We start from the raw sequence: 20,911 nt of genomic DNA, 5'->3' as shown, positions 1-20,911 counted from the left end.
CACCACACACTCACATTCAAGCTTGGAGGCAGTTTATTTTTCTTTGGTTCTTGAATTGACCTCACGTGCATATTTTTGGACTGTGGCAGGAAACTGGAGCAGCTGGAGGAAACTGCGCACACGCAGGGAGAACATGCAAATTCCAGACAGAGTAGTGCGATCAGCCGGAACGTTTCACTTTAAAGTGAGAGCACCAACAAATATTTTACCATTTTTGGAAAAAATGTTGGTCCAATTTTAAATTTGATGGGTTATGAATTGTATTTGTAAGTTTCTTTATCCATTTATTCCATTTAGTTTTTCACAACATTCCAACATCTCTCTAGTTGAGTGTTGCTAACAGAAAGTGAAACCCTGCGCATGGCCGGCTGTCTGCGCAGCTCCCTCTTCAATTAGACAGAGTCTTTCTTTCATGCTCCTTGAAAATGAAATTGTCAGATGTTAATATTTTGTTGCCTGTTGCGTACATATTTTTCCTGCCCATGTTTGCTAAATTCATACCAAATGTTTGAGATCCATTTTCCCTACCTCTGGTCGAGCATTTTGTGGCGTAGTTTCACGAGTCTGCTAATTCTAAGCCATTGTTTCTTACAAGGAGCTGTTTGTGGTCTTCCAGGTTAATGGTAAACTACATGCAGGGGACTCAGGGTTCAAAGGGGCATTTCTTATTGCAGATGATGCATGTAGCGGCAGGCTTGTCTTGGCTTTCAGACGTACATGCGAGTTTCGTTCATAAAATCTATTTTTATTACACTTCTTTGACGAATGTCAGATACAAAGTGTCTTCGACTTGTACCTGAGCAGCAAATATTCAGGTGGAGGTTATGGTGGAGCCGGTGAGATTGCAGTGGACGGGAAGAACAGAGGCTGACAAAAGTGAAAGTGGAGACAGGAGAAACGGGAGAAAGAAGTGTCAGCCCCAGCAGCGTCTGGTCTCTACTTTCCTCGTCACTCTGACTTCATCCTGGCAACCAATAAGGAAAGGGCCCTGCGTGTCTCCATGGTAACCCCCGTTCAAGCAACGATGGAGAGGATAAAGGGGCAGGAAAGAGAATACATTTTGGCCTGAGGCGGAACATTTTTCTTCACAAGTTTTGTTGAGTATAATCCATTTCCTTTTTCCTCTGTGACATATTTATAAGAAATCACTCGGCCAATTATGAGAGAGAGAGAGAGAGAGAGACGCTTAAGTTTTTTTTTCAATGTGGGCAAACTAAAAATAGACTCAGACAAACACAGCTTTTTTTTCTTGTTTACATTGCTAACGTCATGTGCCGTGGCTATATTTTCACATTAATCAGAAAACCGCCTCAGTTTTCCTACAGCTGAAACAAGTCTGTTTTTATACTCATACTCTCATACTTTGACTCTTTGAAAGTTTTCCTTTCTCATATGTGCACCTTTGTTTTTCCTCAGAGGTAATGAATATCAGTATAGAAGTATCGGGCGACTGAAACATCAATATCTTCCCTCTGTTCTCTCATTGACTTTCTATACGCTGCTTGATTGTTAGTCAGATCCTGTAACTTGAATCTCTGATACACGTGAATCAGTCTGGATTTTTGCCCTCCACTTATAAACAAGGTGTCATCTCACTGTAGTAAAGAAACTTCACCACATCACTGTAGTGATTCATGTAATCAAAGCGACTTTGCGCTATTGTGAGAGATTTACTGTGGCAGTCATGCTGGGAATTTTTTTTTTTTTTTTTTTGTTCGGCCAAGCCTTTGTGTTAAGCCTCTCTGCACAGTCAGTTTCCACAGCAAGGACTCAGCAACAGGCTCCCCATTAACAATTAGGTCTTAATGTGAATCGGCATCTTGTGGTTGTTAAACAGTCGCAGGGACACTGATGGAGATGTTTAGGGGATAATGTATTAATCATCTCATTTGTATAAGGCATTTCCTCTCCTGCAGTCATTTGGGCCTCATGAATCCATTCATGGGACGGACAAAATGTTTCACTAGTGACGCCTTCTTATTCTGTATGTGCCAGTGTTACATAAGTCTACTCTGTGCGCAGTTGATTTAAACTGTCGGGAGTGCTTGGAGAGAGAATAACGGCGAGAGGGATCCTCATTTAACCTTGGCACATAACTGATTAATCCAAGTGTAATTTGCATATAAGGTCATCTAATTCTGGATTTTGGTGTGGAGCATGGTGTTGATTGGAGATGTAGTTGGTATGTAATGAACCGTTTTTGGAGAACGGTGAGCGTCACTGAGGCAGAAGAAAACAATGGCTCCAATTATTAGAGCAGCTTAAAGTTCTCAGCAGTCACTCGGCACCAGATTTATTTATGTTCAATTCTAATTGCATGCTGCGGGGCTATCAAATCTAAAACTTGTCTTATTTTCCACTGGTTTGGCGCCTCAGTGTGATTTAATGAGATCCACTGATCTGCCTTAAATACAAATGATGTTTACCGTAAGATCTTGTGCAACTATTTGTGTGAGCCACGTGTGTCTTGTTAAAAAGATAAAATTTAGGTCTGTCAATAGATGAGCGTGACAGATTTTCTGCAGCAAAATTTTGACCTTTTTTCATGGTCATCCATGTTTCAAATTCAAATAGAATCTTGTTAAGTTTGTGCACTGAAGGAAGATCATAGTTAAAAGGTAATTATGCAGTTTGTTTGCTGCTTTAAATGGATGTCTTTCTCTGGAGTAATCAAACTTCATCTCATCTTACTTAGTTTCGTTCGCTGCCTCCCCGTGTGGGATCATTTTTAGAAGCAGGTCTTACTTGCAGGGCCTCTGTAGGAGGACGTGGAAAAAAAAAAGAGGAGGAATACAATGGAGGAGATGCGCACAGGGTGTCAAGTATTTTTATCAATCCCCTTGCACTGCGATGAAGACAGAAACAAGGGTAGGTTGTGCATCCCTCCTCCGTAGCCTGTGGAGGAGCTCAGGCCTGATGGACGGCATGCATGATGGTCATTTTCTCCTCCTACCTGCTGGACATTGTACAGAAATGAGAGGAAACATCAAATATGTGTGTTTAATACGGTTATACTGCTGTCATCTGAGGATACTGTATCTGCTTTAAACGTAAGCTGGGCTTAAACAATAGTGTTTTCCTCTTGCCTCGCCTTTCTTTGAGAGGTGCATTGTGTGGTAAAGCATATAAAAACTCATGACTACTTACCGTAGATAGACAGAAAAGGCAGCATGCCAGCTTGTTTTATTGAAGCGAACAAAGTAAAACATTGTCTTTGTCCACATGGACTACCCCTGCATGATGCACCAAAACATAATATAATAGCCTCCGTGCCAAGTTACGCGATAACAGACTATCATGATTTGATTACCATCGGTACATTTACAGGTAAGGATAAAAACAAGCTTCCTGGATAAAAGAGTGCTCGTATATCCGCACATTCTTCAGTAAGCCTCCAGGGCAGCGTGCTTTGTCGAGTGTGAATCAATTTAGTATTCTGTTAAATAATCTGTTTATCTCAGTTATACCCCTGATAAGCAACTTTAATCCTTCACCCCTATTAGACACCCCACCAGATAATAAACGTGAAACCTCAGTATATCATGCTCTGAGATTCATGGCCTCTTGGCTATTGCAGGTGGTTGATAAAAACCTCCCTCCCTCTCTCTCTCTCTCGCTCGCTCACTCGCTCGGACGTACAGTCTGGCACAAATGGCATTGTCTTAAGCCTTTTGACATTTTAACTGGATTGGACGGTAAGCCCATCAACTCAATCAAGGGTTTCTGCCACAGGCCGGGTCTGTGTTTGGAGCCGTTGTCATAGCTGTAGTCGTATCTAAAATATCAAGGCAACACTTTGAAACCGAGCTATTATATTTTAGGCAGACCAGGGGCTAATATTTTCCACTTGTATTTGAAAGGGGTCTTACCTCCACTCAGTGATGAGGGAAATCCAGCTCTCGCGCCCCTAAACCCCCTGGGAATTCACCAGCTTCCCTAATGCGCTGCCTCAATGTGGTATTTCATAAATCAGCTAAATTTAAAGGAGCGCCACCACTGTGGCCTTTGAGAAAATCCTCCTGTGAGTCAACAATGCCCTCCCCAGCATTCTGCTCGATGTTGGCGAAGCCCAGCTGCCGCTATCTGTCCCGGGGACAACCTGCTGCCTCTGCAGAAAGTGTCTTCTGACAGATTTACTAAAGCCACTACAAATAATTGTAGGAATGCACGGCCTCAGAGTCAAATATGTGTCTCATGTTTAGGTTGTAGCAAGAGCCACAGGCTTGCGACGAACAACCCAGTGTTGCTGTGTGTAACAAACCGCTTACGTCTATTTATGTTACTTAACCATGATTACAGCTGAGCAGATGTGCACATTTCCAACTGCTTCTCTACATCACTCTCAGGTCACAGATGCAGCTGTGCTCACAGACATCTTGCTTAAAAGCACTTGTGGTGTTTTTGCGTCACGTTATCTGGAAGGTTCCAGCGATTGTTATGCAGAGGTTTAGTCTGCAGTCAGGCCGTATACGAGGTGAAAAATTGAAAAACATGGCTTTAGGCAATCACGCTCTTGCAAAGAGGACTGCTGAATGTGCTTTAGGATGCAGCGTTACACGCCACAGGTTGCACGGTCCTGCCACAGCTGGTCGCACATTTAACAAGAGAAGGGAAAAAAAAAAAAGGCAAAGAAAATGCTCTCAGTCGGAGGGTCTTTCTGGTTTCGGTTTTATCAAAACAGGAGCAGGCACATTGGAGGCTGCTTTGTGATGAGCGCTGTGCATTGGCGTGTGCTGCTATTGCGTCACTGCCTAGAGGGGGGCAGAGACTGTATTTTTAGAAGGGAATGAGCATATTCTTTGAACAAACAACGTCAAGCACTGTGCTTGCGTATGCTTGGATTATTGTGACCAGGCTATTTTTAAGCTCTATGTGTGAGAGTGCTTTTTTCTGGGTCAAGCATGGTGCCAGTACTCTCTCGAGGCTGCTGGTGCATCATGCATTACAGGTCCAATGCTGTGCACAGCATCTGGATGATCAAGGAATGAGGAATAGATACAGGTTTCAATGAGTAAGAGTAAATCTTTTCCTCCAGTCGCTGTATGTGAAGTAGATCTGTAAACCACAGATAGCGATTATATTTGACACGTTCAAAAATGCCTCTAATTTTTTGGTACATTGTTGAAGAAATAAACACTGCTAAAGAAAAGCCCTCTGCAGTGTCAAAATTAAATTTTACAAAATGTGAATGTCTACAGATCTCTTGGTATGCATCCTTATTTTCCACTGCAGCCAGACACTGAGAGAAGAATACTGGAAGAACAGTCTGCCACAAGATTTACTTCTGTTCCCAAAAGCAGCATTGAAACCATGAAACCGCAGCGTGGAGAAATTGAAACAATGTCACAATGTCTTCCTGACAAATGTGCTGGCATGATCGTATTCAACATCTAAATCATACGCAGACTGCAGCATGATGGCTTCAGGCATGTATGAGTAAATACTGTTCTTGAATTAACCCATTAAAACTGCACATGACTTGCGAGCCTCATTCTCCTCCCTTCGGAGCTACATGTGATGTGATCTCTCCTCATCCTCCATGTCCGAGACTTGTGTGCATGTTGTTCCAGCTCTTTAATCAGTTCGTATTTGCTGGACATAAACTTGTTTTGAAAAGACAGTTTATGTCTGAAAACAAATCAGGCAAAGATTAAATTGATATTTGACAAAAATCTTTATAGAGCCAATGCGACCAGCCCTTGATGAGTTGCCATGTCTGTGCCATCTTGGTGTAGAATCTGTTCTACCAGCTGGACTTAGAAAGGCACAGTTTGGGTTAGCCCTTGAAGAAAGGATTATATTCAGGAGCAGAAAAAATAGATACATTCCATTTTAAGGGTCTGGATTACACTCATGACAGTTGCAGCCACATTGGAGTTAAAACTTGCCAAACAGACAGAGTCTGCGCCTGAGAATACTGAAATGTAGCTGATGGTGTGCTTTCACTAGATTTGATAGTGATATGGATCAAATATAGAAAAATGGATAGTCATGTATGGAAGATGATGTGCAATAGCCTGTGTTGCTAAGTTTGGTTTAAATCATTGTTTAGAATCAAAGGTTGTGTTTAATCAAGAATGAAAGTTTGCAGCTCAGTCAGGAGCGTGGCTGGCAGTCGCTTGCATACCATCTCAGTATCGGCTCAGATCCCTGTATAGCATCACCAACACAGGTTCCTGCCGCTGCCAGAACAGAGCTGTAACCGTACAGCATCCCTCTGTTGATCTGCCTGTTGCTTTTCATGCCGGTCTCTCTGTTCGTCAAGGCCTTCCTCCAGCTCCCGTTACTTCCTTTTGTGTGGGATGTCCACTGGGGGCTTGACTTTGATTCAGATATTGGTCATTCTCTGGCAGATAATCAGACAATAAAAAGATTTGTCATGCCTCATCACGTCAAGTGTCTCCCAAATCTGCACAGCTGTCACGTCCAGATTCTCAAACCAAAGGGAAATTCTGAGGAAACACCGGGACGTTTTATTGCAGCATCAGTTGTGGCCCAGTTTCAGACTGGTTTTACATTGTTGAACCGTGTTTTTTAAGTATATGAAGATGGTCGTCATCAACACTGTTGGCAGGTGCATGCAGTGTCACTGCACCCTCTAAGACTTGGTTTCTTGAAGCCTCTCAGGCTTCTGAGCTGCAGGCTTTTCCCCAGGCTTCTCTGGCTAGCCTAGTTTTCTCAGAGCCTTTCCCAAGAGTGCAGTTATTTTGAGCAAATGGTAGTGTTCTGCTCTGATTTTGTCAATGCATTGTACGACTGCGTAAAGCAAAGATCTTACATAAAAAATGTATGGAACACAGTGTTTGAACCAGAGCTCCACCCAGTCTGTTAGTATGCAGCCTCTCCAGGTTGCATGTGTGCCCCGGCAACGCGTAGCCAGGCTTATTAGATCAATGTATCTTCTGTGAGGAGCTGCAGGAGGCAGCACCCAGGACCAGGACAATTTGTTACATCGGGAGCCCGACCAAAGCGAGCCTTTGTTTGCAGGATAAGTGACGCAGCGGGAATATTTGTGCGATTAGTGTGATTAGAGGGTAATGGCTGGGTTCCAGAGCAAGGTCCGGCCACAGCCATAGGTCAGAAATGAGTGGATCTCAGGGTTATGCAATGCTGTGTACTCACATTTGAGATGGTCGAATGGAAGCAACGCCAGGATGGCGTCTGTGTCTGTCTTCACACATGCTGTGCTGCACAGTTCACCCAACTCCACACCGTGACTAAGATGTGTTTTCACCAGACCTATGTGAACACAAACTCCACTATCCGCCGTTGTTGTTGAATTAACCACATTAGAGATTATCCCAAAAGGCTGCATTTCTAGAGCTAAGAGCACAAAATCAATTCTCAAGGTTTGTCTTACAATAGTAACATTCATGAATTGGAAAATCCAGTTTTTCTTTTTAAAAAGAAGTATCTCTCTATGTGTCATATGTCATATTTTCATTTAAATAGCAGATAACCTCTCTTTCATTTTTGACTCCCCTTCAGATGTCACCTGAACTGACACCCGCTATATTAAATTTAGATAAACTCACCCTACAATGCAGTGCGGCCCTCTGCAGTCAAGATCTCTTGTTTTTTTTATAGTTTCTTAGCTTTGGAGAGATATTCTTGCCTTTGCGGTCAAAGCAGACTTCTGCAACTCACGCCACCCACACGTTGCGTATGTATAGCCCACACCTACCTCTATCTGCCCAGTGGTTTGAAAACAGTGCTTTGTGTGATTCTAAGGCTGCTATTTGTGAAACCTCGATAATGCACAGGGGGCTCTTAAATGTTATGTAATGCTCCCCTCTCAACGGTAATCCCTCTTATGCTGAGTGAGCCCCCCCATGTGACAGTGCTGAAGGGCTGGGAGAGCCGGGGTGGCTGTTGGGACCATCGGCGAAGCACGGGTGCTTTCCGTGCACTCCAGCCACCCCCCGACACTCACACAATGAGCAGTGGCCTGTGTATAAGAAGGAAAATTTATTCTGGTTTGTGCCTCACTTGGATGTGCGATGGTGGATGAAGACGGAGCGCCGACGCCTGGACTCGGCGCAAGGACTCAGAGCAGATATATAGTCTCTACATTGAGCATATGACCTGAAAGACACTCCGACTCTTCGCTCGTCTTCGTCTGCGTGTGAGCCACGAGAGTGAATGTTTCCCTGTGTATGGAGGAATTTCACAGCTTAAGGAGTTATTCTGTTTTCACATTGCTGCTTATGGTGAAGGATTCGGCTGTTGCTTTTCTGCTATTGAGCGATGGGTGATGACGGAGACGCGTTCTGAAGAATTCTAAGTGATGGTGCCTGTCTGTTTTTTACGACATGTTTCAATGTATCAAACACTGTTGTGTGAGTTTTTTTGTGTAATTTTTTCACCACTCACGTACTTCATTCTTACTTTTCACCCCACAGGAGCCATCGATGTGGACTTCAGCTGGCGATTTGACGAGCCACATTTAGGAGCATCAGGAGTCTCTCCTCGCCCCTCTCCCCCTCCCTTCCCTCTGTCCCTCCCTTCCCCTTTTCCCTGTCAGACTTTTCCCTGATCCCCGTTTCCCCATTCTCCGAGATTCACCATGCTTATCAAGGAGTACCGCATCCCCATGCCCATGAGTGTGGAGGAGTACCGCATTGCACAGCTCTACATGATCCAGGTGCAGTAATACCACCACATTCCTCACCAAACTCTCACCCACATGCACTTGGCCAAAAATGGCTAAAGCCAGGAGACATACACAAACGGCGAGAAGGATGATAGATTTACACGGCGAACTCTTCAAGAGAGCAATCTCACAGCGCATCCAATTATAAAATCATTGGTCACACGGTGTGTGACGCTGGCGGAGCAACAGAACAAAGAGGGCTTGTGTGCTGACTGATTATCCAATTTAAAGTCTCTGAAGCTGGATGTTTCCAACATTCTGTAGGAGGGATGGGGTCACCCTGCTCACAGTGCACACATGCAGTCGTGATGGAGATGGACATGTTGCTTTGTCAGTGTCAGACAAATCAATTTGTCAAACCAGGCCCTTGGCGGGGGATGAGGTGTCTGTGTTATGAGCTTTATGGTGTACAGCAGGAAACAGGAAAGGTTGAGTGAGTTTCAGCTGTCCTCTGCTGCAACATGCTTTTTTTTTCCTTTACATATCATGTGTACATGAAGGAGGATTAATTTAATCTTGTGGCGCTGCCAGGTGCAAGCTGCTAAACATTTAGCAGTTTTCTGGGATTTGAGCAGTACGGTTATGTAACGTGTTCTTTAAATGACAGTTTTAGTTTGCTGAAAAGTAAGTTGAAGTTGCAAGCAAAAACCTGTGTGGTTAGGTCAAGACATTCTTGTAGGCGTGCGCACGTGTTTGTGTTGCGCTTATAGTCACAGGAGTGCCTTTTTTGAAATCTTGCTTTTATTAAATCACGCAGTAACAACAGTGTAGACGGCATATATCATTTATAATAAAGCCAAACCAGAAGCAAACTGTTCTGGATGTACCGTGGGTTTTTGCTGGATGGTCATACATGGAAGCTGCAGTGTTTTCCTGTGTTCCCCCGGGAGCAGTTCAACTGCCCGAGGATCACTGAACGTGCTCTCAGATAGTCCTTTACCATACAGAGGCCTCTCCTCCAACCGCTAGTCTTACTTCAAAAATAAAGAGCATTCATGTTATAAAAATAGTCCTGTTACATATATAACATTGAACATCCATTGGTGGTCATACCAGAATAGAAGTTACAACTTTGTTTAGATGTATTGTACTGAGAAAACAGCTTCAGTTGTTTTGACGTTGATGATATTCTTGAAACTGGGCCTATTTGTCATATCTGCACAAATTGAATAACTCATTGACAATCACGATCATGTTAGTTTATCAGACAATATTAGATTTCACGTTCTTATTTATTGTTTGTTTTTTTTTTTTTTTTTTTGGGGGGGGGGGGCATATCTGCCACATAGTGTACCAAATTGATTGGTAATCCATTTGAATTGTGGATGGTTGAGAGCATGACTCAGCAAACGTGCCCCAAAGCAAACAAACATTTCAAAACAACACACGTTTCACCACGTCACAAATCAGCACTCTTGATTTTTTTTTTTTTCTTCAGCATTTAGTCTGCACTGGATGGGGAGCCATGGAGGACGCACAATTTGAGTTTTGTTTTGATCTGCTTTACTTCCTCATACACAAAGAGATGACACACGTGCGAAATGGTTTACCCAAAGTCTAACATTCTGAAGCAAGCGCTTCAAGTGCAAGTGCACTCGCAGACATGTAGACAAGTCACAGGATGAGGAACTCCTGCACCATCGACCCATCGCTGCCTTTCCCCCTGACCTCAGCGTCTCCACCCAGCCTTATTGCTGGAGGCTTCGGTCACTATGGAAACCACTTCGGACATAAGCAGCATGCCGGTGGTCAGGTTTTGTCCATGAGAGGGAGTGAATGAAAAGAGGAAATGGAGGATAAAAAGAGAGGCTGTGAAGGAGGGATGAGAAGAAATGAGAGAGGGGGTGGAAGGAAAGAGAGTGTGGCCACCCTTGCTTCATTGCTGTATGTTACCAGGGCAACTGCAGCATGTAGGCCGCCTGTCTGCAGTCTTTCCCCGTCGTAAGCTTCATGGATGAGGCCAGGGCCCGAAGACAGCCTGAACATACTGTATCTGCACCTCAACAGACAGTGCCACACCCCATCTCGTCTCTCACCAGGCTCAGCTTGCTCCTTGCATTGCTTTCTCAGTAGAATGTCCCTGTTAGATATTTGAGACATTTGATATGAGAGGCTCGCATTGTTTCACATTCATTTATAGCGGCCAGTCATATTTTGAGTAATCTAGTATATCTGTGGAGTAAAGTGTAGCATCGCAGACAGGAAACATGCTTCACTAACTTGATGGCAAGAGGAAAAAACCAGGATGTGACTCCCATCCTGTCACAGCAGGCAGATCTAAACATATACAGTCTGCTTTTATTATGACGGCTTTCATTTTCAAAGGTTTGATAGTTGTTTAAAGAAAAGTCGGAAAGAGTGTAATAGAATGCTTTCTGTCAAAGGTTTAATGGTATTAATGAAACTAAACACTGATGCTTTTTGTGTATATCAAGGATTGCACTGTGAGAGATGAAAGACCGAACTCCCCGGTACACACCTTCAGTTGTAGCGCCATGTGAAAAGTGTTTCTTCATTTCAGCTCCTCGCTTGTACTTCATGTCTGTATACAAATGAATGAACGTCATCAGGATGTGGTATTACACTCAGCATCCATTTCACTGTGAGAGTGCTATCTGCTTCCTCAATTTCCCCTAAGGGAACAGCTAAGTCCTGGCCAGTGTTTTGCAATCTTTTTCCTGGTGAACTGGAGAGAATCACCTATTGCTTCAGGGGAAAGATGAGGGGACAGACTACAGTCTCGGGAACCAGATTAGATGGGGGTGTCCAAGGGGAGCAATTAATACTTCCTTTAGACAGCCTCTTCAGAGTGTCCGTGATACTGTGGGTGTGGGTGTGGGTGTGCGCGTGTTTAGAGCAGTACGTTATTTCAATAGAGTTTCTATGTAAATAGCATTGTGCACTGTAGCCGTGACATTTTCTTCACAGACAGCATGTTCCCTTGTTGAGTTCCTGTCTCTGGCTGCTTGTATGTCCAGGTTGGCAGTGTTGTAGCGTCTGCGCTGTGTCTTTGGCGCTGTCTGGGCTGTTGAGAGCAGGGCGGGTAGCTAATGAATGACCTGTCAGAGGTAATGAGGTCCGGAGTGCTGGATGCCTCATGGCTTCCTCCTCTCTGTTCCACAGATTCACTGGCTCACTGACATCACCTCTTCCCACTGGGCTGACTGGACAACATATCTCCCTATAATTTTGTTTATGTGTTCAGTACTGCTTGAAAAAAAAAATCTTTGAACTATGCAAAGATTGAGCGATTGCTGAAAAGATTTTACATTTGTTATCTGTGATGGTTTTTATCTTTCTGCCGTGCATCCTGCATTTTTGATGTCGTCAGCATTTGGACCGTGCTTTACCGTTTGGGCTTCCTGTTTTGGTTGTCTCATAACAGTTACACAGCTTCCTCTTCTCACGGCCAACATTCTTGTCTTTGAAACCTTGAATCACCAAGCTGCCTGTGCAACTGCATCTGCAGGCTCCACCCAGCCACACTCGTCCTTTGTGCACCTGGAATGCAAATATGGAGAAGGTGTGGCTCGTGAGCTGGTTTTTTTTGGGCCCCCGATTTACAATTCAGAACAAGCATTGCCCCCAGGAAGCTATTGATTCTCTTTCATCAATCTGCTCCATGTTACAACAGACCATATCCACAAAAAGAGGCCTCATTTATTATTTTGTTTGTCATTTCCTAGTTGAACATCTTTAACGCCACTCCGTACAAAACAGTGAAGCAACTCATTTCACACTCATTCATATTTTTTTCTTATAGAAAAAGAGCAGAGAGGAGAGCTGTGGGGAAGGCAGTGGGGTGGAGATCCTAGAAAACAAGCCCTACATAGATGGACCAGGTGGGACGGGCCAGTACACCCACAAGGTCTACCACATCGGCATGCACATCCCCAGCTGGTTCCGCTCCATCCTGCCCAAAGCAGCGCTGAGGGTGGAAGAGGAGTCCTGGAACGCCTACCCCTACACGCGCACCAGGTGAGGTTTGCTCCTGCACGATAGCCACCTTGACATCGGTTGGAAAAGTGTGAGTTCACCTGCAAAGATGGTACAAATGAAGTTCTCATTCAAATTTAAATAGTTTCCAACATCTTCAAAATGTAATCATTATTAAACTCAGTTTCTATTTCTTCCCAAAGTGGCGTTCAGTATTCAGGATAATCTGCTGAGGAAAAGCAGTCGGCGTGGTGTCAGAGAACATTACGTCTTGCATTAATAAAAATAAAAATGAAGGGAAGACCTTACTGACCTGAAACACTGCACCACCCTGATATTGATGTTCTAATTCTAATTCCAATCCAATTCTAATCTAATTGACCACTTCCTCATACCTAAGTCTGACCAGCCTGATTGCAGAAATGAACAAGTAGGATGAATAAAGGTGCCGTTTTCATTTAACTTCTCAATCTGTTGGCTAACATGGCCATCATCATAATGATTGTTCTGTTGTATATCAGGAGATTCAGTCAACGCAAGCCAAGCTATTTGTAACAGCCATTAAATTTTAGTAATTTTTTTCTCTGTTGGTGAACGATCGACTATTATCTCAGATATATTTCACTCTCAATTCACCATTTATGAACAGTGGGTGTCTTGAAGTTTTTTCAGGCCTAGATTCAATATCATACATAGATGCAATGAATAATTTATTTGATGAGTCTGAAGTTCAGCTGCCTCTCCATGAACACTCATAGAGAATTAGGAAATCAGAGCAAGTTGTCAGAATATTCCCTTTCGCGGACCGTCATAACAGCATGTGGCGAGCAGCGCTCTGGGGCCGTTAGACGTTGACGGCTCCTCACTCTCAGGGTGTCAGTCTGTTTGTCTGCGTGGGGCCTGACAAACACAGACATGTGAGGGTGCTGAAAAGAGAAGTGCCCTTGACTCTCCTGTCAGGGTATTGATAGACTCCAAGTGTCGACACATCTATCCAGCCAGTGACAGTTTCGCTGCAGATGAGCGTTACCGTCGTGGCTTCCGTCCTCTGCAATAAGCATCTTGTCACTGTTAATAAAAAAAGCTCAGTTATCCAGTAATTCAGCCACAAATTAGGTCTCTGAATGGAGAAAGATATAAGCACATGCGTTTGTTTTTATTTGCTTTCTATTAATTTTCCTACATCCCGTCTTTCAGGTATACCTGTCCCTTTGTTGAGAAGTTTTCCATCGACATTGAGACCTACTACAAACCCGACACTGGCAACCAAGCTGATGTCTTCAACATGTCTGCAGCAGAGAAGAGGCAGAGGAGTATTGGTGAGAACTATTAATATCAGTCTTGCATCATTATTAGGCCATAGTTTAACATGCTTAATATCTGACTCATGTGTCTCACTTTAATTGAGGATTCTACCAAGCACACTCCATCACTAATCGTTCATCTATTTTTAATCAACAAAGCAAATGATTGTGTTTGCATGCAATAGTTATTTAAGGTGATAGATTATTCTATTTAGGCTTAGTCTGTTTATTTTGCTCTCTCTGTACTCAAGCATGAGGAGTGGATGAGGCCCACTTGTGGCAGCGCACCGCCACAGCATCTGTTTTTTTCTGTGGTTTCAGGCACAAAATTTAACCGTTGAGAAGCAAACATTGACCCCGTTCCAACGTTGTTTGGAATTTATTTTAAGCATCCACTAGCTATTAAGCCTCTGATGGAGTTCGCCCAACCTGAAGTTCAGTTATAAAAGGAATTTCGAACTGTTAAACGCATGCCCGTACAAGTTTTCCCACCCCACCCGTCATTGCACATGACTTGACAATAAAACCACAGTAACGTTATTTATGGTGTCAAATCCGGCCTCTTGAAGTCGGTTCTCACTGGTTTGTCTTTGGCAGACCCGATCGACATCGTGACGGACCCCATCCCCCCTCATGAGTACAAGGCAGAGGAAGATCCAAGGCTTTATAAGTCAGTGAAGACCCAGAGGGGTCCTCTGCTGGACGACTGGATAGAAGAATACAACAATGACCCAGGGAAGACCCCCATCATGTGTGCCTACAAACTCTGCAAGGTGGAGTTCCGCTATTGGGGCATGCAGTCTAAAATTGAACGCTTCATTCACGATGTTGGTGAGTAAACAGTCACAGATGTATTTCTGAATCTCCGGACTTATTTAAATTTTTCAGGGATAAAAGTTTGGTTTAAAATTTCTTTTTAAAAAATTGTCCTTTTTCATTTAGAACTTGGGTTTGAAATGATGAAGACATTCTGTGATGTAAAATTTGAATGTGCTTTAGTGTTTCCCTTATTTTTTTATTTTTTTATAAATGTCAAATTCCTAAACACATGAATTTGCATTCATTACACGCATTCTTTCACCGCTTCAGCAGGCTCAAAGTGCTTTACGTTGTTTAGGATTCAGCGTCTTGTTCAAGGACACTTTAGCATATGAACAGAGGGAAGACTGAACCTTTGATTTAGAAGTAAACCTACTCTTCTAAATGAGCCGCTAAGGTTGTCGAACTTGTAATTAGTTTTTTTTTTTTTTTTAATTTCCAATTGTCTGGTTTCTAGGACTGAGAAAAGTGATGGTGCGCGCCCACCGGCAGGCCTGGTGCTGGCAGGACGAGTGGTACGGTCTGACCATCGAGGACATCCGGCAGCTGGAGCTGGAGACCCAGCTGGCCCTGGCCAGGAAGATGGCCCAGTTCAGCCAGGCGGAGGAGGCCACCGAGGCCAACGGAGGTGCTCCGTCTCCAGACAAAGACCAGGAGGCGAAGGAGGCCATCAGCTCCATTGAAGCAGAAGAGGTGGTTGCCAGCCCAGGAGGAGAGACTCTGCAGCCACGAGGTGTGCTTACCAAGCAGTGGTCCACCTCCTCCCGCTCCTCCCGCTCATCCAAGAGAGGAGGTGAGGAGCACCCCACCTGTTCACCTCTCTATATGCCACTGAGAGAAAGGGATCAGTGGACGTACATTAATTTTTGTATTCACCTGGCTCGCCCCAATACAGGTCTGCACCGGCATGGTCCTTTGTGCAGTTTATCACATCTACATTTACACAACATCACACACAGAAGCCTTATTTATTCTGTCTGCCACCTGACTACTTGGTCGTTTAAAAAGTAATGTATGTAAACTTCAAAGTCAAATTGTCCCTGAAGTAAAAGCAGCTCGCTGTGATGCTTGAGAACAGTCCACACTTGGTACTTGCATGTGAAGAATTCATCAAGTACACTATATGCTTTGAGGCTGTGTTCACACTTGGGGTGGAGTTCTCTGGTCTGGGCGAGAACAGGGAAAAAAAAGAAACATTTCATTTAAAACAAATTCGTTTGCCCACACACATACACACACACACACGTCATACAAAACAGGTGTGAACGTATTGAATTCTTAATCATTTAAGCCAATGGTTCCCTGCCCTCTTCATTGGAACTCCCCCAAATCGCCTCCAAGGAAGACTTTCAACGTCTCTTCACTCACAGTTTTGCCAAAATGGTACAGTGATGTACGACCCTGGCAGACACACCAACTCATGATTAAAAGTAGGAATCTTCAGAAGAAAAGCAATGAGCTGTTGTCAGGTTATTGATGTGTGCAGAGCTTTATCTTCTGCTGTGGACGCCGCTCTGACCTCGAGTTTTCTAAAACAGAAGTGCAGTGAAGCCAATTCCTGATCGACAAGCCTTCTCTCACATCCATGCAAAAACAGGAGCCTTCAAAATGAGAGCAATATTTAGCTTTTCGGGTCTAGATTCAATAAAATTTGTTAATGTGGCTTTTATGTGTGCAAAAAAAACAACAAAAAAAGGTGTGAATTCAATTTTGACATCGTCAAAGCAAAGTAAAGTGTTGCGACTCCCCAGACGGGGCCTTGACCCCAAGCTGGAAATTACTGACTGAGACCGAGGTATCAGGATCTATATAAATTACACAACATTGCTGCGTGCTGACTTAATTACACTCATGGGATTATTGTGGGGAAGTTTTACCAGCTGACTCACCAAGAACTATAAAATATATAAGTGAGTCAAAACTGCAGGGGAAACTCCTCAGTTGCACATAGTTGGACTCTGCTATGAGGAAATGTGGAATTTGGACCCCTGTCACACCGGTGCTTGGTCCATTATGGGTTTCATTCCTCCTTACATGCTGCCTTCTGCAAACAGCCTCAGAGTTTTGTGGAGTTCCTGTTACTATTTTGTGCACCCCAATCACCATTCATTGCAGCATTTACATCCACACAGATCTTTGAAGTGGGACCAACCTTCTACCATTCTGAATGCAGCAGAATGCAACGCTGATCATTGTGAGGGTCAGAATGATTTCAGTCTCACTACTCAAGAGCCAGATTGTGGCGGAGCACCTCTTCCACATCAATACTAGAAAATTATGACTGCTGATTAAAAGAAAAATGACTTATTTTATTTCTGTGAAACCAGTGTATTAAATCAGCTTCAGCATGCAAGTAAATGATTATAATTGATTTAAGGGTAAAATTAGAATTAGAGTCTCCTCTCATCACTAGTGAAGCCAGCAAAAGATTAAAAATTAGTTTCAGGCTCCCACCTATGTGTAGATTGATCAACTATGTTTCACAGTTTCAGAATGTTTTATATTGGGTTTGGTGATATATTTAAATTTTTACAATACAGTGGTATTTTCCAAAAATTCAGCTTTGAAATATACAGTATCGTTTATATCAATATATTTCTTTTGCATTAAAATATCTGTTTCAAGAGTCACTACATTTTCCTGTCTCACCTCTCCCTCTTACCGAGCTGCGCTCCCGACCCCGCCCCTCACTGCATGCTCACCCGCTCAAGTCTCTAGTTTACAGACAAGCACAACATGGCGACAGACAAAAACAAGAAAAAAGTTGAATCGGTATCTGGCGTTTATGAGTAATGGGCACAATGTGCCGATTTCACTGCACAAATAATGGGTTGTTAATTAGCGCACACATTGACCGGTCGCACAAATCACACAGACTGACTGGAGATTTCACCTGTCTGACGTTGAGCAAAAGAACACAATCTGCAGAGAACACTAAACCGCGCTTTGACCATAAGTTTTCTGTCATTGTCATCGTCAAACATACGGTCCATGGATCATACCCGGGATGCCGGAGGCTCCACTCCACTGTGTTTTACACCAAGATATAACGTTTAAAACTGGCATAATGTTGAAATTATGCCTATTTGGGAGATATTACATTTTCATGCGCATACTTTTTTATTTGCACTAAAACATTTGGATTTGTGGATGTTTATGCATTAATGTTCTGCCATTTCACTGGTCTGACCCCCTCTAGCTTCTCCCTCAGTGAGTTTTTTCACAGCTGGCTAAATTATACACTTTATTTCCACATTTTTTCTGCAGAATTCACATATTTATTCTGTGTAGCTGGTGGTTGATAAACGTGCCTTTGTTACAGTTTTACCCAGAATTGTGTTTGCGGTAAAGCTTGGCTGAAAAAAACTACATTATGTCACCATTTTGAGAAAAAAATATGATCACATGAATTTTGCGCCGTATCACCAAGCCCTACTTAAAATCTACTCTTACATAAAGAATTGAAGACACTGTTGTTTTACTGCAGCAAGAATCTTGATCGCTTTTCCTTTATTTTCTGCAACAGCAGAACACAGGTGTTCACACTTAGACATGCCCCTGAGCTGAACTTATCCAGATCTCCAGAGCGACTCTTTGACTTCAGATTGTTGAATCCTCGTTAATAAAGTCAACCCCTGAAGCGGACTCAGCCTGGCTCCATTTCTTCACACCTCCTTTGCTGTCCTGTCCGTCTGCCACCATCTGAACCCTGCACATGTGTTGTTGTTGTTGTTGTTTTTTTTGCGCCACCTTTGACATCACGACGCTCCCGTCTCCGGTGTCAAACCGTCTCCATTGTCGTGATCACAAGCGCCCTGATTTTTATCCACCATACTTTTATTCACCTCCTATAACCACCCAACCCCACCGCCACCCCACCCCCCCCGTTGTTTCTCTCCCGAGCTATTTTTAGCCCGTGTGCTGACGTCACGGACCAGAGGAGGCTGACGCTCCTCGGAGTGACCCTCCCCTCCACCGCTGCCTGCTTCCTCCCGTGTGCTGACAGCTCCAGCTGTACCCCCCTCTCTCTCTCTCTCACTGCCCCTCGCAGCGACGCCCCGCTTCCCTTCTCCGCACTTAATGAAACACGAGGCTTCGACGGGAGACCCGTGATAGACGAGCCCGGCTCTTCAGCATGCGCCAGTCGTAAAAGCTCCTCCATGTTACATCGGCCTCACTTTTCACACACCACCCTTGACCACCAACAGTCCATCTGTGATGAAGTAATGCACCACAGAGACTGTTGCATGTTTATATAACACTGTAGTTGTGGGGGTGTCATGGTGGGGTTGTGCAATATTTCTTTGTTGGTGTGTGTGTGTATGTGTGTGTGCATGCAAAACACATGTCCCACAATAACGCTGATCTTTTTTTTTTCCCTTGCTCGTGTGTGGTTTTCCTAGTGAGCCCGTCACGTCACAGCATCTCCGAGTGGAGGATGCAGAGCATCGCCAGAGACTCGGATGACAGCTCGGACGAGGAGTTCTTCGATGCTCATGGTAACTACCGCTTTTCTATAAATTTAAAGCTGGAATTTGGATCAAATATTTGTTGTGCTCAGTTTTCCAGGAACCTCCTTGCTTTCCTTCTTCAATTACCCTGCATGCATCTCTTTAAATGCAGATCGGTTCTTAAGCTTCCCAGATACCCAGCATGCTTTGGGACTGCAGTTGAAATAGGTTGTTGCGGTGCAACCACCCATGCTTCTCCTGCTTGGAGGAGTTTGGCTGAGGACACGGGCCGGGCGTGTCACCCTGACGTCATTTCCAAACCACAGCCATCTCCGCCGACCAGTCGCTCACTCACCAGTACACTCAAGTCCCCGCTTCAGCCTCTACTGAACGCACAAACACACTCCTTATTTACATTGTATGACACAATAAAGGCCAAGCAATAAATGGTCCCTGGCGAAAAAAATAAACAGTGTTTGTTTGTCTGGCGGACATGTAATTCACCAATTAGTCATGGAAATGGAAATAGAATAAAACTGTGCATGTTGATGTCACTTACTTTCCTGTTGGCTGATTGTATTGCGTTCGTCACTTCCCACTTCTCTCAGGTTTAACAGGTTTGTGCCCTTGAAATTGTGAGTAACCGGAAGCAATGATCACACTGAATTTTGATTACTCCCGATAATTTTTCATTGTCTGCAGGACTCATGCTCGTATGGGTGAAATATTGTGTGTTTGCTGTGTGAATTAAAAGTAAGCTGCAGTTTATGAGACGAATGATTAAACATATGGCTGCACAATCGTAAATTAGTTTACATAACCTCCTGTCTCGGTGACAGTTAATACAGTGATTGCTCCTGTTCTGCTCCGTTGCCGATTCCAGTAACTTGTGGAAGGCAAATATTTGTAATTCTGCAGATGCGACATCATGAAATGAGCAGTTATTTAATTATGGTAAATAAATGAGGTTGGGGGTATCCAAATGAATATACTACAGCCAGACATGAGTGTGTGCTCTGGTGCCAAGCTGAATCACATGATTAAGATACACAAATTAAATATGGAAGCAAACTGACTTGCCTTAGATTGCCTCTCATATTAGATTTCTGTCTTAAGTTTGTTTGTGATCATGGTCCTCTGGCAGTAATCATCTATTACAGATACATGATTATTTTTTTTAACTGGGATGCGCCCTCTGATTTTGTTCGGTGCAGTATAATAAAAGATAGCTTTGAGAGGAGAACTCGATGAAACATTCAGAGTGTCTGATTCATCATGGCCTATTCTTAGAAACACGAATTTACTAATGTCAGTACACACTTCTTTTCTGTAGCTGTAGCAGAGTTTCACAAGTTAAAAGTCCACAAAGTTGGTGGACATCTTTTTACAAGTGCATATTTAAAATTTAAAATATTGTTGAAAACTTATTTCCACAATCATCTATATCCTATCCTATATGAACTAAAAATGTTTCAGCACGGTAATACTTTATGGTAATAGTTATGACTTCTTTTAATCAAATATTCAGATAGGAATGTAAAAATATAACTAATATAAATAAAATATTTAAGGTTGTGTTATAAATCATACATTTATTAAAGTTTTACTGTTTGGAGTAAATCGAGATCAATTGAATTTCTATTGTATTTCAATTCTTGCAATGTACCTGTTTATAATTTATTAAAATCTAGTTGTGGCATGTAAATAATCTTTACTCTTTCACCCTGAGTTTACACAGTTTTTACACT

General features: G+C 43.3%; 1 protein-coding gene across 8 annotated transcripts in view; it reads left to right on the top strand.

Annotated features, from left to right (window-relative positions):
• LOC115397546 (membrane-associated phosphatidylinositol transfer protein 2) overlaps positions 1-20,911 on the top strand; it is a 44,478-nt gene that overhangs the window by 9,811 nt on the left and 13,756 nt on the right. For 6 of the 8 annotated variants that reach the window (XM_030103876.1, XM_030103875.1, XM_030103873.1 and 3 more), the window contains exons 2-7: positions 8,403-8,644; positions 12,417-12,631; positions 13,787-13,908; positions 14,491-14,724; positions 15,170-15,505; positions 19,116-19,211. In XM_030103876.1, coding sequence (XP_029959736.1) covers positions 8,567-8,644; positions 12,417-12,631; positions 13,787-13,908; positions 14,491-14,724; positions 15,170-15,505; positions 19,116-19,211 — 1,081 coding nt within the window. In that variant the 5' untranslated portion in view covers positions 8,403-8,566. Of the gene's footprint in view, positions 1-8,104; positions 8,126-8,402; positions 8,645-12,416; positions 12,632-13,786; positions 13,909-14,490; positions 14,725-15,169; positions 15,506-19,115; positions 19,212-20,911 lie in introns of those variants that run through there. The other 2 variants (XM_030103871.1, XM_030103872.1) reach the window with 2 other exon arrangements.

The sequence above is a fragment of the Salarias fasciatus genome, chromosome 12 (assembly GCF_902148845.1).
Source record: "Salarias fasciatus chromosome 12, fSalaFa1.1, whole genome shotgun sequence".
Classification (NCBI taxonomy): Eukaryota; Metazoa; Chordata; class Actinopteri; order Blenniiformes; family Blenniidae; genus Salarias; species Salarias fasciatus.
Note: the sequence above shows the minus strand (reverse complement) of the source record. Positions and strands in the feature narration are given on the sequence as shown.